This window comes from Musa acuminata, chromosome BXJ1-5, assembly GCF_036884655.1.
Source record: "Musa acuminata AAA Group cultivar baxijiao chromosome BXJ1-5, Cavendish_Baxijiao_AAA, whole genome shotgun sequence".
NCBI lineage: Eukaryota > Viridiplantae > Streptophyta > Magnoliopsida > Zingiberales > Musaceae > Musa > Musa acuminata.
Window position 1 is genome coordinate 38,841,597 of NC_088331.1, and position 15,696 is coordinate 38,857,292.

Consider the following 15,696-nt stretch of genomic DNA (forward strand, 5'->3'; position numbering starts at 1 on the left):
GGTTGAGTATGGAAGGTCAAGATGCATGTGTAACAACATGTCGGAAATGATATTGATGGAACATATGAGACGGATTTCTGTAGCAGAAAACTAGGATTGAGAAAGCTTGATGCAACCTACCCGAAGGGATCCTGGGTATCTAGTCGTCTTCGGTGACCACCTTGGAGGCACAAGTGAGATTTTTCTTCAATGACAATGAATTAGTGATGGCTAAGTATTGCTTTCGACACACTTGCTGGGGCTGATATAACAGGTGATGTTTCATTTCATGGCTTGTCTTTGCTTTCATGAATAGCTGCAGTTCTCTCTACTAAATATATCTTTTTTTTTTGTTTATTAAATGATATCGATGTCACACATCCATTTAACACTGTGGAGTCGATCAAAAAAATTATTGATATGGTCTAATGATGCTAGAAAGGATGCCAACATCTCTCATCGCCATCGTCATACATATGGGCTACATCTCATTACCATATAATCGAAACCTCATTATCGTATGACAACACCTTATCACTGTACGATCAATATCTCACCACCGTATCACCAATATTGTTTGGACGTATGGTTGACAATGTCACCTTGGAATACTATGGTCTAATTATATCATATTCTCCAAATTTAGTGTAATACAACTGCACCGAATATCAATATTGAAAGAGACAAATAACCATTCCCGATATTAAATCACCATCTTAAGTGCAATGATCATAAATATTATTATATATAAAAAAAACCCATCAGGTACATTTTCCAAATAAAACCACTAATTTAAAAGCGAACATAAGTTTCGAGAGACTTTGTGGAGTACATCCTCGATGTAGCTTTGTATGGTTTGGCAAAACTCCAATAGGAATGTCTCGGAACCTCTCAATCGGACACCACATTACGTTGAAACCGACGTAGAATAACGTTTCAATTGGCTCCAAATTAGTCTCATGGTTAGACAAACAGTTTATGCTATTAACATCTATCAAAATGAATATTAAACCGGTATTTAAATTCTTAATTTTCCGACGAAGTTAAGTCCTCATAATTTGGTTATGAAATCATAATAAGCATAATTTTATATCCCTTTGTGGAGGGTGGTGTGGAGATTCTGCTTGTTTCTGGGGGTACTTGTATCATTCTATTCAGCGGTTTAGAGGGGGGGCCACAATTTGGTCCACTAAATCATTGGTTTTCCCCGGTTCCAAGGCATCTCATCAGACTGGTATGATGTGTATATCCTCCGACATATGAACTCATACGAATTAATTAATAAATACCGATGAATAAGTAACATCGACTTCTAAATTATATATATATATATATATATATACACCCTCTTATCCTTTTCCTTTAATATCTTGTCACATATCAAACATGCTTTTGCACTACCACACGTGATTATACACCTAAAGAATGTATCAAATAGGCTGTATTTTGTTGATGAAATGGTTTCATGCATTGTTTAATGCTGCGGTCAATTGGCTATGCTTGCAAGTTACATCAATCTAAACCTGCTGGAAACAGAAAGGATTAGAGCTGTAGAAACAATTTGCCCTTTTCTTATGGACCTAAACAAGATTAATCACAGATTAATCATTGTTTGGTGAAGAATCAGGCAGAGTCACATGGCATGGATCATGCAATGTGTACCCTTCTAATCATTGACGCAAACTAAATTAACTTGCCAACACACAGTGCTTTATTTTTCTTGGTGCCCACCATACCCCCATTCATGACTTTGGTAGATATCCTTTCTTTCTTCTTTTTGAAGAAAGCTTTTGGGAGTTTTCAGTATCAGTGTCTAAAGATTCATGACAAGTTCACCACTAGATGTTGCTTCATTTCTCTTCTCTAACATGTAGTCACTGATTCTCTACAACAAATAAAAGACTGATACTTGCATGATGAGCATACAGGACTTTGTTCTTTTGTGTCCAATGATGGAGCTTTCCATGGTGATGATCATCATGGATCTTGTGGGAATCATGAGGGGAATTCAAACAAAAATATTTCAACAGAACTGTCTCCCTTCCCATAGATGCGGGGGGGGGGGGGGGTGTGTCTCTGTGTTACCTGCTTGCAGTGAGCATGACTTGCTTCGCACCCAATCTAAGGGCAGAGAATTCATGGCAATTTCTCTCTCTTGACCTCACGTCTGTTGGCTTGTTTCTTGCACCGGTTTGGGTGTGGAGTAATTAGGTTCCAAAGCTCTCGGTGCCTCTCATGTTGACATCGGAGTCACTACCCCCACCATGGTAACAGTAGACTTCAATACTAAGAATGTGATGAGATACAAGCAACTCGGATAATGAAACCTCTCTTCTTCTTCTTCCCACTTGATAAAGAAGAGGAAAAAGGTGGGGAAGGGACCTCAAATGAGTCCCAACCACTTGATTGTGACCTTCCTCTCTCACACACATTTTTAAGCTCAGCCTCCCTCTTGTTTCCAACTCCTCCACTGCAACTACGATTTCTCAGCCATTTCCTGATTCAATAGACGACTGTATACTCGCGGCAATTGGGAGAGTTTGTCTCTGAGGAGTTCCTGGGCGCGTCACCTCGGCTCTCCTGAGAAATGGGAGGCCACTCCTGCTGCTACAAGCAGAAGCTAAGGAAAGGCCTCTGGTCTCCTGAGGAAGATGAGAAACTCATAAAGCACATTGCCAAGTATGGTCATGGGTGTTGGAGCTCTGTCCCTAAACAAGCAGGTACGGTACCGGTCAATTCGGCCTCCCCGAGTGCTGAAATGACGGTGATCATCACCTCTCACTCGCATCAAATTTCAGGTCTTCAAAGGTGTGGAAAGAGTTGCAGGTTGAGGTGGATCAACTACCTCAGGCCTGACCTCAAGAGAGGCACATTCTCACAGCAGGAAGAAGACCTCATAATCGAACTCCATGCCGTCCTCGGGAACAGGTAGAAGCCCCTTCGCCTTCTCCCGGTCTGCGCTCCTCTGATGCCTCTTTTCTGGTTGCCGATTGACACCATCAGGTGGTCGAAGATTGCAGCGCACTTGCCGGGAAGGACAGACAACGAGATCAAGAACCTCTGGAATTCCTGCATCAAGAAGAAGCTGAGACAGAGAGGCATTGACCCCAACACCCACAAGCCGCTCGCCGAGGTCGAAGGCGGCGACGAAAAGGTCCCCAGCAACGGTGAAAAGAATTCTAGCTCCAACGACCTCCGATTCCCTGCCAGTCCGGCGAATGCTAAGCTCGCTGCAAAAGAGCTGACTCCTTCGACATCGGCGGTGGATAAGCCCTTGGACGAGAGCACGACCCCAAAGGGTTCGTCGACGCCAACCAAAGAATTGTTTCTGGACCAGCTTCTCGCGACCCATGAGAGCACATTGTCGTGCCGCTCCTCCATCTCCATGGGCTGTTTCCCCCTTCCTCAATTAAGCCGTGCTCCTGACTTCTGCGGCAATCCCACAACTCTGGCCGCTCTACCGATCAGCTCGAATCCACTCCTCTGGCTCAATCACACTGCAACGCAGTACGACGTGAATCCTGAGCTGAACTGCAATATCGCGATATCCACCGACGCGCCATCACTCTCAACCACAATTCTCTCGACTTCAATGGTTCTCCCACCCAGCTGCGCCGGAGACGACACCACCAACTGGTATGCTGGTAACTGTGACAGCAGTCGTCGGAGCATGGTAAACGACGGCGCCAGCATGGCGCTACAGAGCAGCTGCTCCTTTGACAGCGGCATCTCCGCCTGGTCGGACCTGACACCGGACAAAGATGTGCAAGTCCATCTCGGGGAAGATAACCAGGACCTCAAATGGTCAGAGTACCTTCACGGCGCATTCCCGGCGACAGCAGCCACGCAAGCCCAGTGCCAACCTCTGTATCTCGACGTCAAGAGAGGCGGCCAATTCGCTATGAATGGTTTGAGCACTTGGCACCAGAGCCCGCAATTACAGCAGCAGTCACATGCCTCAGATATATATGCCAAGGATTTCCATTCTGTGTCTATGGGATTCGAGCAAATATAGATCGCAGACAAGAAGAAACACAAGAATTACGCTCTTCGACAGAAATCTCAATCTGTAAAGCTTGAGCAATAAATTCTCCAAATTCATACAGGTGTGCGGGCCGTATACATTTTTCTCAGTGATATATGTAGGACTGATGATATAGGGAATTATTTGTCAGCTGTTCATCCTTGTATATCTTGTGCAGAGTGTCACGCCAAGTGTAGACCAAAAACTGTACTAGTTTGAGCCTTGCCTTTTCACTTTATTCTGCTATATATTTGCTTTCAAGTTTTTGCCTCAAATTAACGCAGTCATGAAATGAAGCCAGCAGCTCTCAGAGATGCAAGTCAACATGGACGTCCACGAAAACTTCCGCATACTGCATATGCCCCTGATGAAGACACGATTTTTTGCTGTCAATTATTTGATTATTCATATGATAGCTACCACACCTTTTATATTCCGGAGGAGGTGATGAAACTGATGTGAGTAAGAAAGCAAATCATCCAAAACAACAATAAGGATATCAACACAGTTTAATCCGACCCGAGGAAGGAGATGATCTTGACCGTAAGGCATGTCACCCAGCCATCTTTACCTCGCGGCACCATCTCGAAAGGTCAGCAAAACCGAAGATCTGCGAATCGAGGGATGCCATGAAACACATGTGGTGATGCTGTGTGATGGCACGGAGAAATTGGTAGGGATGGTGACTTGGACTCATCGTCGAGGGTTGAAAACCTCGAATATTGCTCGACCTTTTCCTATGTTGGTAGGGGGCCATCATCTGGCACTTATCTGTGAGTGGGACTTAGCTTTAGCGCGACTCATCCCCAATGCTGATCACTTCGTTGTAGGGATGGGAAAAAGCATGGATACCTTTCTTTTTCTCTCTCACTTTTTTTGTCATGTATGCACTCTTTCTCTCTCTCTCTCTCTCTCTCTCTAGTCAGATGAGGAAGAGACTGAATATAAGAAAGAGGAATGATTGATCTACTATTCCTTTCCTTTCCTTTTCTTAGGACAAGAATCCCATCGTCAATCCCTTACATGGTACCATGATGTGGATAGTAGAGCACGTATAATAAGGTTCCCCTGTCGTATCTCACTTTTGAGTATAATGCTACATGGAGGAGAAGAAACCTGTGCATCGATTCCGATCATTAGCAGACAAAAGGATTCAATAATGGCGTTAGCCGTTCACATACGACAGTCACGTAAGAATGACTGGTCACTGGCGCAAACACAGCATGATTGTGTGAGGATGAGGATGACTCACCGTCGAGCGAGCAGACAATTCCTGTAGCATGGATGGCAATGTCCCACGTCTATCTTTTCATCTCCTTATCCGCTACAGATTCGTGTGGGCTCGCTGGAAACCCATTCGGTGCACTAGTTTGACGCTTCTGCACACTTCCATCAGTCTTGTTGAGCTGTCACAGGAGCTGCTGCTGAAGGAAAAATGGAGGGATGGACGGAGCGGAGGAGCGGCTTGAGTGTCTACCATTTCCATCACATACTTCGAATGCTTCCTGCGTTCGGTAAATGCGCCGTCTTCTTCCCGGGCCCCACGTGGGGCCTCCTTGCCTTGCTATAACAAATCAGCGACAGTTAGTGATGCTCTTGCATAGATTTAGGGTTGTGACGTAGGCGGCCCAAGAACAGGCCCACACGAGCTTACTTGTACGTGGCGGCGGGTCGTTGGGTTTGATCCGTAGCCCGTTTTGGGCCATTGGGCTTGACCTGACTTGGATTTTAATTACGGTGTAGTCGGATTTGATGTCCGATTCCGATTCCGAATCCAACAAACGATCGAACACGTAGCGTGCATGAAAAATGATTAATATCTCCAAGTTCTTCCGTGTGTTTCGGGATTATGTTTGATTACCATTCGAAATCTAAATTGATCATATGATCGCTATTAACAATCATATTTTTACTATGGACATTCTCCTTACTTCACATAATCATCTAATAAAATAATTAAATAATAATAGTTTTACTAAGTACAACTCTTTAATTACCTTGTTTTCATATAATCCATTTCATCGGTCGGTCGGTCAATTAGCATTTCGTACGATCTTCTCTAGCGATTAGGAGTAAAAAAGAATAATAGAGGGGAAAAAGGGAAGAAAAAGGAGGTAGGGAAGGAGTTAAAAAAAAAAAGGAATTAAGTGATAAGGATATTTATACCCATTTATATTTATATAGGGTGTATTAGGAATATTAAAAGTTCTAAAAAGAAGTTTACTATTTAGAGCCCATTTATTATTTATAATATCTACAAATTAATATAATAATATTTTTTTTATTACTTATAACTCCTCTAATTTTAATTTTTTCCCTTTCTTTTCTTCCCTTTTTTATTACTTATTACTATTTAGAGCCTTTATAATCACCGTCTATGCACCTTGTCACTATCACTGCCCCCTAGTTGTCGATTATGACTCTCGGCCTATACTCTTTATCCCCCTCAATAGTGAGGTCCCATATTCGAATGGTGCAATTGACATACTCAAGACGATAGAAAACGACTATCATAAGAGGGAAGGTTAGAGATACCATTCTCATGGTTAAACAGCGAAAGAGAGAGAAGTAAATGGTAAAACACACGAGGGAGTCTTATTATAGAAGGAAGAGATAAGAAAGAGATAGAGAACTTGATGGTGGAAATGATATGACTGTCTCGAGTCTTATTAACGAGGAAAGAGATAACGAGGGAACTATAGAAGGAGACTTGACGGTGAAAATGGAAAAAGAGAATGTTTTAGTTCATTTGAAAGGAATAATTTAAAAATATTTAAAATAATTTAAAAATAAAGATTATAAATAGTAGAGAGAGGAGTTATAAATAGGAAACTCCACTTTCTAAAGTGGGATCATAAATGTGAAAGAGAATTTTCCCAATATAAACCTTCTCTCCTAATCCGTTTCAATCAATATCTAACGTGAGACGTGCGGTTTCCTATGTACGTACGTCAATATTCTCAACGCCGCCAAATCAATCGTCGACTTAAAGACAGATCAATCTCACCATATCCGCCACTGCGACGTCGCTCCTTAGCGTGGAGTCTGAAGGCGACGACGGTTGTGCAGAGTTGGAGGATTAGACAGAGGTGGCGAAAACCGACATATCGCACCGTTCCATGGAGTCTGAAGGCGGAGACGACGATAAGAGAGACGTGGCGAAGCAAGAGAAGAATGCAAAGAGTAGCCAGGCGGCGGAGTGCCGGGTCCTGGTTCTGCAGCCGGGCAGGTCTAGGCCGATCAGCTTGAACTTGGATGAGTTGAGGGCGTGTCACGAACTCAGGCTCGAGTTGCCGTTCGAGGATCTGACGGTGGCGCTTCCACCAGGGTTCTCCGACATGCAGGTGAACACTGTGGCCGGCGACTCCCCCCTCGTCGACTGGAAGATCAACCACCCAGGTATGAACCCTACTCGCATGGATCGAAGAAGAACACAATTGATCTGATAGTAACCGTGTGCACAACGTGGAACAGAGGAAGACCCCGAGAAGATGAAGGAGAGGATCAAAGTATGGGTTCAAGCGGTGGCGCTCTCCTACGCCTGCCATCATCCCAGCAAATAGCTTCTTCTCTTGCACGCGTGAGCAAGTAAGATGTCTTCTTCTCAAGATAACAAGTCTGTAGGAAACAATGATTGTAGATCTTAACAATAGCGATCGTTTAAATCAATGTAATTATTCTCCGGAGGAATGCATGCAAATTTTGACAGGGAAATTGGTGTGTGTTCTAAGCTCCAAATCTAACGCATATTTATATCACTTGATGGTGTAGTCCTTGTTATTCTTCTTCTTCTATGCCGGCTGGCGATGGCATTGTGTGAGAATTGGTGGATGAATAGGAAATGAAATAGAAGAAATAATTCATTGTCTTCCCCTGAAGACGATGTGATGGCAGGTGTTATCGCAGGGGTATGCGCAGTCTACTGCATTTACTTTGCTCCGATCGAAGAACCAGTCGCCAACATCCGTTGCTATTCTCTGCATTGCCAACACTCCCGTTGTTTTAAATTCTCATAAATGTACACTAGAAAAAAACAGAGAGTTTACTGACTTTGATTACAGAGAGAAAGCAGAAGAGAATGGCAAACTAGTAAAGATTAACTGGAAGCACATACCAAAATAATTAGTCCAGGGAAACATATTGTACCATCCTGATCCCACAGGAACATGGCCAACAACAAGTTGTGTCCCATATTCCCCAGTCAAACATGCTTTTCCAGATTTTGTTCTTGTGGCAAGAAGACAAAAATTCTTTTTTTCTTCTTTTTGTACCCTAAACAATATAATCCGATTGGTTTTGGCTCTTAGCTTCCGAACATGTTTCATTTGTTTCTTGACTATTTGAGTTAGATGGACTATTAAGATAGGAAGAATTTTTGAAGCCATCTACATGAACAAGTGAAATTTTGAAGACATGTATATACAAAGATAAAATCCAAATGAGAGTTTTATATGGAACACAATCGATTGATTGAAAAGAAAAAAGAAAGATTGGTGAAGATTACGGGTTGTGGAGTAAAACCTTGAGCAATTTTTGGGAAGAGTCTGATTAAATATGTTTAACATAGGAGGCTAAGATTCATGACTTTAGCTGTCACCAAACTTTTATTGCATAGTGGACCAGCTACAGGAGATGAATCAGATGAAAAAAAGAAATACTAGCTTTAGTTCATCTGTCTTAACAGTTGGTCTTACTGGGAAAGTGAAAAGGCTTCAGGCCTTTGTTGTTATTCATCTAATATTTTCTTCGGTATGTCATCTTATTGCGCATGAATCTATATCCATGAGGTGGCATATCTTGTCAAACAATATGTAATATACATAACTGGAGTTATTAGTAACTTTCTCAAATATATTTGCATGTGAGTTACTTGCACTGAACAAGAGCAGTTTGATGAACCATACCTTATACCCGAGTTGTGGAGAATTATTCGCGTACCATGTGTCCTGCCTCTCACTTTGACAATGAGCAAAACATGAATTTATAAACAGCCCACTTTTCCTGGACATGGAGAAGCCTCTGACGGCACTAAGCATTTGGTTTCTAAACCCTGCATGTTTGGAAGATCCATATGAATGAATTATAATTTGCTGAATCTCATGCATCTGTTATCAAGAGAAAGTAAGAAGACAGTAAGGAAAACCTAGCAAAAACTGGAGTTGATATCCATTGCAATTTGCATGGTTCATTTTGCATCCTCCCCAGTAATCATGAGGATCAGCTGTTTTGGGAGCTAAGCTTTGTTGCAACTGAAAATCCAGTAAAAAGCATTTGTCACAAACAAAACTGGTAGCTTGATGCACTAAAAAGCTCACTATGTGGAGATTGGCATAGATCTATGAACACAATCCAAGGTTTTTCATGTTCAAAAACAAGTGAAACAACTTAAACATCCTCAAGATGTAGTATATACCTGCCATACATCATATGCTGTGTTAACCAAAAAAAGTGGAGTCCGGATATTATCAATCACATTCTGTGGGAAGAAGCACTGCAGAGGAAGGTCAAGAAAGCTTGAGCATAGGAAATTGGTACCCATTATCTTTGTCATATACCTCTGTGTCACAAGAAACATTACCGATGTCGCATCCATGCGGGAAGTACATGTCCTTGGCAAGTTCCTCCAGGCACCCTTGAATTGACAGATTCTTATGATAAGAATGGTAACATATCCATGATTAAAACAAGCAAAAAATTACAAGGGAAACAATCATCTTTTAAGTGCAATCCTCATGCATCATTGTTGCACCAATAAATTTAAATAACTAGATTGATTTAACATGAGATGGTCCCAGAAATGCAGAGGAAGTGATCATTTACCTGCAAGCTTACTACACCTCCGAAGAAGGATCTCATGGTGTGACCACCAGCTACATCAACACTACATTGTTTACATAAATCATATGTAAATACACTATGATGATTTAGCAAAAAATTATGTTTACAAAAGAAATATCAAGCTTATTCAGATATAGTAAATATCATTATTAAGTTGACAAACATTGAGTCTTACACATCAAGAAACATGCCAGCATCAGCAAAGCACTTGACTTTTGTGTTTCTTGGAAATAATGCTCGAAATTCATCACAGTGTTGTATGGTCGCCAGACCACCAGCAGAACATCCAGAAAGGAGAGCCTGGAAATATAGTAAGCATTAAAATTATAAACATGTGCAAAGCTATGTTAGATTAGTGCAAAAGAAACCTGGTTGGCATAATGCATTCCATTTGACATCAGTTCTTCCATAGCAGCCAACCAAATACGCTGCCCTCGAAAATAAAGGCCTGCAGCCTAAAATATCAAATAGACATATTTTAAACACCACAGCAACAGCCAAAACCTTTACCTAGAGCTTAGCTATAATTTTCATATTTGTTGCAAAATTAGATGCACTTCAAAAACATGACATAGGTAGACCCCTGCATAAGATGGGGTCTACCTTCTTGATCTTAAATAGATTGTTGCATTATGATGTCCCATGATAAAGATAACTAAGAAACTCTATGTACAACAGAGTCAAGGGTAATTTGAGTCCATCATATTCTAAACACCAAGAAACTGAACTCCTCAAAAGGAAACGGAGGGGAAAAGGAACTGAGGCCCACCTTGTAAGCATTATTTAAATGTGTAATTTATCTTTCTGGTATTTTCTTTTGCTCCTAAAACTTTTGAGCATAATATTATTGTATACACACTAAAATCCTTAGGTTACAAATCGGGATGGACATCTACTCTGGTTCTTATCTACATAATGAGAGAATCTGCAAACTGATAATGCATGTATCCTATGCCTGAGATAACAATTGTAGCCATGATGACTCAAGGCAATCATATCACTATTTTTTTTGTCAATAACCTAGTGGAAGAGGCATTAAACCAACCTTGTTATATCCTTCACCTAGAAATGATGCACCATCACAATAACGAATCTTGACTCTGTTCCAGTTATAGAAATCTGCAAGAGGTGGAATTATATATGTTGAGTAAATTATGGAACATGCTCGTTCTGTAAAGATGAATATACCAAAATGCTAAACTGTCTATTTATGAAAATATAAGTGCTGGTTTGAGGAAAACCAGGATTTTCATCAGGTTTGTCACTGAGTATTCCAGTAAATTGTAACTGCTTCTCCATGAAGTAGGATGAACCATGGTGACTTCTCTTTCGGTAAACACATGATTTGATGTCATTGCACCAGCCTCCTCCCTGAGTTGTATCAAGTTTGAATCACATCAGTAACAATATTGGACAGAAGTGTGATGTTGCATAGACCACAATTAATATGTTAAGTTCTGAATTATTTTATGTATCAATAATTCCCAATAATATGTTACAAGACCAGATTTTCTGAAGCAAATTCAGAATTAATAATTTCCAATTTGTAGATTTGGCTAATCACCTCTAAATTGACAACCCAACTATTCGCTCCAGATCCATAGCCACGATGCAAGTGGTAACCAGGTAAGCTCCCATCCAAACATACTGGATTCATGAAGATCAAAATGACTAATCAGTTTCCCTTCAAATAACTTGATGGTATTAATAGATCTCATTATAAAATGCATAGATGTTTAAAGCAATTCATATGTTTTTGGATTGTTCTCTTAACCAAAACCATAAAAAGGATATTGTTGTAGGATGATAATGGCTGTTTTGGTCGATAAGTTTATTTAACAAAAACTTAAGAACTAAGTAATAAATAAGTGGAGAAAAAAATGCCTTCCATTTACAAGGTGATAAGGGGATTCGGAGTTGCAAAAATATTGTGAAACTACAATTGATGAGTCAAGTTATGACTCTCTAAGAGAGGTGATTCAACAAAACTTAAGATAACAAATGGGTATTCTCAGTACTCTGCCAGGAGTATCAGCTGCCAAGACTATGTATTTGTTAAGGTAAGAAGAGTTACTTATGGTCCTCATTCAACTGGAAAAGGCATGTTATAAAGTTACTTTAGATGCAAGATGGTCGACATAAATCAGATGAGTTTCTTTATATAATTATGAGTTTGATCCATTATGATGAACCAATTCCTAATGTCAGAATAATGGAAGGACGAACAACATAGTAGAAACAGGGATGCTGCAATAAATGACCGGTATTATGAGAAATTACAGTTTTTAATGGATGACATACATAATGATCCCCAGAACATTAAGGGCATTCAAATGGATCCACAAATATGGATCTCTTGGATACAAACTAAAAGTTTTCTTGCTGCACATCACCATTCACCAGGCTCTCTTTTTATTTAGATCTGAAAAGAGAAATCATGTTATTGAAAGTGTCCAAATAGATGGAAGATTTTTCCTCCAGTAATCTCACCCCGCTATCTTTCATTTAGGAAAGCATAAAAAAGAAAAAGAGGGACAAAAAGATATGCAAAGCTGTAATGTGCAATCATTATATTGACTCATAAAAGAAAATGAAATGAGTAGCAGAGGAAAGCAGACATAACCAAAATGGCTTTTTTGGAGATTCAACATGGACAGTAAGTCCAATCAAACAAACAACAAACAATGATGAAGGAGATGGGTGACCATCCCATAAACAATACCACAGATTGCATCGCACTGGTTTCCAGCTCTGAGATGAGAAGATAACCGCAGAAACCCAAACAGTGTGCAGAGATCAGACAATGCAAGAAACAGGAGGAGGAATGCGGAGAGGAGATGGGTATTACCAGCACCCTTAGCTGCCGCAGATTGGATGAGGGTCAGACCCACAAGCAGAGGGGGACTGCCGCCCCCAGCCCCATAGTAGGCAGCCTCCAACTCGGTCGCATTCCAGTACTCGTTCCCATGAGCCCATCTTGCCAGGAAAAGCAACCCAGCAAACCAGAAAACCCTCATAGGCTCCCTCCTCCTCCTCTTCCTCCTGCCCTTTCCTCGCAGAAGAAGAGAGAGGGGAGACAGATTGCCGCAGCAGATCTGGAACAGCAGCACAGTGAAGTCCCCTGCTGCGGCCAAAAGGCATATATAGAGGAGAAAGTTTCATGTGCAAACAAGAAAGATAGCTGTGGGTTTAATTACCAGCGGAGTAAACCGAGTGATTCCGCACTGAGACGAGAGCTTAACGACAAGTGCTTTGGTTTAACGAGTTGAGTTGGAGGCTTTTGTTCCTTCTCTGCAGTAAGCAAAAGGAAACTTCGCTTCCGCTTCTGTGCTGCCAAGCAAATGCAAATGCAAATGCAAGTGCAAATGCTTTCTAGGATTCCTTCCACTCTCGGCTCCTCACCTTTAGCTTCTGACTCAGTTTGATTGGGTTCAAAGAGAGAAAGAACTGCGGATTTCTTGCGATTTCATTGAACTGTTTCCATTTACCATTCCGCAAGGATATGAGATCTGCTGGAAGGACTGACCAAGTCAACCCGACGCACCATGAAAAGCTAAAAAAGCAGCTGCCATGATCTGTGAGACGATGCTCGTTCGAGAGAATCTGTACTCTTCGAATTTACTAACAACAAGAATCAAAGACGACCACATGACTAGAAATTAGCTGACTGGGAATTAGTAGGGCAGGAAAAGATGGATTCCAGTGGTGTATCATGAAACCAGCGTGAGTAACGTGAACCTCTTTGCAGTCACCAGTCTGTGGTGCATTCAATTCTGCACCGTGAACAGCTCTCTGCAATGCTGCTGCTCTTCTCCTAACCATGGTCGGAAGATGGAGCTCTAAAAGGCAAAAGACATTATGTGTTCATCTTTAGCTCCCTCCCATCTCTCGACTCCTCAATCACAGCCATTTGAGAGGCTGATAGCTACAGGGAACAGCACATAAAGCGACGCCTTTGCCAGGATAAGGAAGCAGATCGATGCTCCCAAGTACAGCGATGATGGAGGCCAGAAGGCTACAGAGATCACATCATATGGGTTGGCTGCACACACTGACAGTGATGTGGTGTGGATTCACCGATGAGCACGCATGTTTCTGCAGGATCCATGACCTCTTGTTGGGAGTAAATTATTGTGTGTGTGTGTGTGTATCTCCCTCTCTTCCAAGAACGATGATCAATGAATAATCTTGAAGGCAGATGCATGCACATGGAAAGAGGACGACTCTCTCATGTTTGGTTGACTCTTGTCGGGGACAAGAGTCGATTCGGGGTCCATGTTTGTGGCTTGGGCGGACCGAACTGTGGTGGGTCTGGCATTCCAAGTCGTCTTTATTCCTAGACACATGGCGTGATTGATGTCGCTGGGCCACATCACGGGGAAGCCAACAGGTGGCACCCTATCTCACGATTCAAGCGGCGCCACAACGTATGAGGAATTGGAACGACAAAAGGTAGGTCACAAACTATTTAGTCATTCATGAACAAGTAAATTGAATTCATATTATAAGATGGGATTCAAATAACATTACAATTTGTATGAGATAGGTTTTAAATCAGTGATTTATCCCCTTTACCAATCGTGCCAGTTTCGTTGATTACAATATTATATCTATAGTTAATTTTTCGGGAAAAAAACCATAAGTTTTATTTTTTTTTTCAATAGTACCCTAATTTTCCAGATGTCTAATAATCTAAATACATGGATATTAATATATTATACACGTATAATCTCTTTTAGTAAACGCATTTTTACTTATCTACTCTTACAATTTTGGAATAATCTATTTGCCCTACAAACATTAGATAGCATATATTTTTGTTCAAAAATTAAGAGTCTTCGTATATATACAAGATAATGGAATTAATCACTTTTACTCATTAACAACATATTAGGATTTTTTTTCTAAACTTTTAAATAATATTTATTGAGTCTATTTAGTCTATTTGTTTATTGAGTCGATTTGATTCAATTATTGTCAAGTAGAGGTTTATCTAATATTTATTTATTATTAGAGTTCTAATGAATTTTGGGTGGAACTCTATAAATACGGATATAATTTTTCAGTAAACTATGAAAAATATTATTATGTCTTTGGACAAATCCTAGGAGGTCGATCCCCTCGAAGTGATCAAGAAGATCGATCCCCTCGAAGCGATCAAGAAGATCGATCCCCTCGAAGCGATCATTATATCCCCGGTTGATCAAGAAGGTCGAGGGGGTCTTGTCATTTGATATCTGGATCGCAGCTACCGCACGCCTGCTTACCCTACTTCCCTTCTCTTCCACCGCCGGCGCTCCTTCCTGATCGGCGACCACCGCCGCTGCTCCCTGGTCAGCGCCCACCGCTGCCGCTGTGCCCCGGCCAGCAACCTTCTCACCTCGCCTCCTCGCTGCCCGCATCTCGCTCGACCGAGAAGGACCGCCGCCGCCGATTCCCAGCCAGCGGACCACCCATCGCCGCTTATACCGTCGGCGACGCTGCCCTAGCCGCACCGCCATCGCTGGCTTCCCTTGGTTGCAGCTTCGGCCGTGCGATCTGTCGGCGTCGCTGTTTCTGTGGTGCGATAGAAACAGAGCAGCCGCCGGTCCCTCTGCTGCCGCAGGCGTCGGTCGCCTCTACAGCTGCCGACTCCTCCTTCTCCACCGCTGCCGCTGCTTCTCGGCCGCACGATCACCGCCGCACCGCCGTTGCCAGCATCGCCAGCGGCTCCGCCGGCTGTGGTGCGATAGAAACAGAGCACCCTGTTTCCCATCTCCAGCATCGCAACTTCCCGGCCAGCGACGACGCTCGCTGCCTTTTTCTCCACCGCCGCCGCTGGTTCTCGATCGCTCTATCACCGCCGCCCGCCTCCC

At 42.0% G+C, this 15,696-nt stretch overlaps 3 protein-coding genes across 3 annotated transcripts; 2 read left to right on the forward strand and 1 right to left on the reverse strand.

Moving 5' to 3' along the window:
* Positions 1–2,296: 2,296 nt before the first annotated feature.
* Positions 2,297–4,270, forward strand: LOC135674216 (transcription factor MYB61-like). The gene is made up of 3 exons (XM_065183830.1): positions 2,297–2,699; positions 2,778–2,907; positions 2,983–4,270. Exons 1-3 carry the CDS (start codon positions 2,567–2,569, stop codon positions 3,992–3,994), a joined length of 1,275 nt encoding a protein of 424 aa, XP_065039902.1. The 5' UTR covers positions 2,297–2,566; the 3' UTR covers positions 3,995–4,270.
* A 2,852-nt stretch (positions 4,271–7,122) lies between these two features.
* Positions 7,123–7,566, forward strand: LOC135673954 (uncharacterized). The gene is made up of 2 exons (XM_065183348.1): positions 7,123–7,402; positions 7,478–7,566. Exons 1-2 carry the CDS (start codon positions 7,123–7,125, stop codon positions 7,564–7,566), a joined length of 369 nt encoding a protein of 122 aa, XP_065039420.1.
* A 56-nt stretch (positions 7,567–7,622) lies between these two features.
* Positions 7,623–12,965, reverse strand: LOC135586621 (pectin acetylesterase 12-like). The gene is made up of 12 exons (XM_065183831.1): positions 12,690–12,965; positions 11,406–11,488; positions 11,083–11,212; positions 10,887–10,960; positions 10,210–10,296; positions 10,017–10,141; positions 9,824–9,884; positions 9,582–9,635; positions 9,417–9,494; positions 9,147–9,252; positions 8,908–9,053; positions 7,623–7,980 (listed from the first exon to the last, which is right to left on the reverse strand). Exons 1-12 carry the CDS (start codon positions 12,856–12,858, stop codon positions 7,864–7,866), a joined length of 1,230 nt encoding a protein of 409 aa, XP_065039903.1. The 5' UTR covers positions 12,859–12,965; the 3' UTR covers positions 7,623–7,863.
* Between the last annotated feature and the right edge of the window lie 2,731 nt (positions 12,966–15,696).

Bases quoted from the DNA above. Each gene is read 5' to 3' on its own strand.
- LOC135673954 (XM_065183348.1), top strand. From the start codon at position 7,123: ATGGAGTCTGAAGGCGGAGACGACGATAAGAGAGACGTGGCGAAGCAA. The intron at 7,403-7,477 runs GTATGAACCCTA...AACGTGGAACAG, and splicing joins CTGGAAGATCAACCACCCAG to AGGAAGACCCCGAGAAGATG.
- LOC135586621 (XM_065183831.1), bottom strand. From the start codon at position 12,858: ATGAGGGTTTTCTGGTTTGCTGGGTTGCTTTTCCTGGCAAGATGGGCT. The intron at 11,489-12,689 runs GTAATACCCATC...TCATGAATCCAG, and splicing joins TGCGGCAGCTAAGGGTGCTG to TATGTTTGGATGGGAGCTTA. The intron at 10,142-10,209 runs GTTTCTTTTGCA...CTATATTTCCAG, and splicing joins GAATGCATTATGCCAACCAG to GCTCTCCTTTCTGGATGTTC.
- LOC135674216 (XM_065183830.1), top strand. From the start codon at position 2,567: ATGGGAGGCCACTCCTGCTGCTACAAGCAGAAGCTAAGGAAAGGCCTC. The intron at 2,700-2,777 runs GTACGGTACCGG...ATCAAATTTCAG, and splicing joins CTCTGTCCCTAAACAAGCAG to GTCTTCAAAGGTGTGGAAAG. The intron at 2,908-2,982 runs GTAGAAGCCCCT...TGACACCATCAG, and splicing joins CATGCCGTCCTCGGGAACAG to GTGGTCGAAGATTGCAGCGC.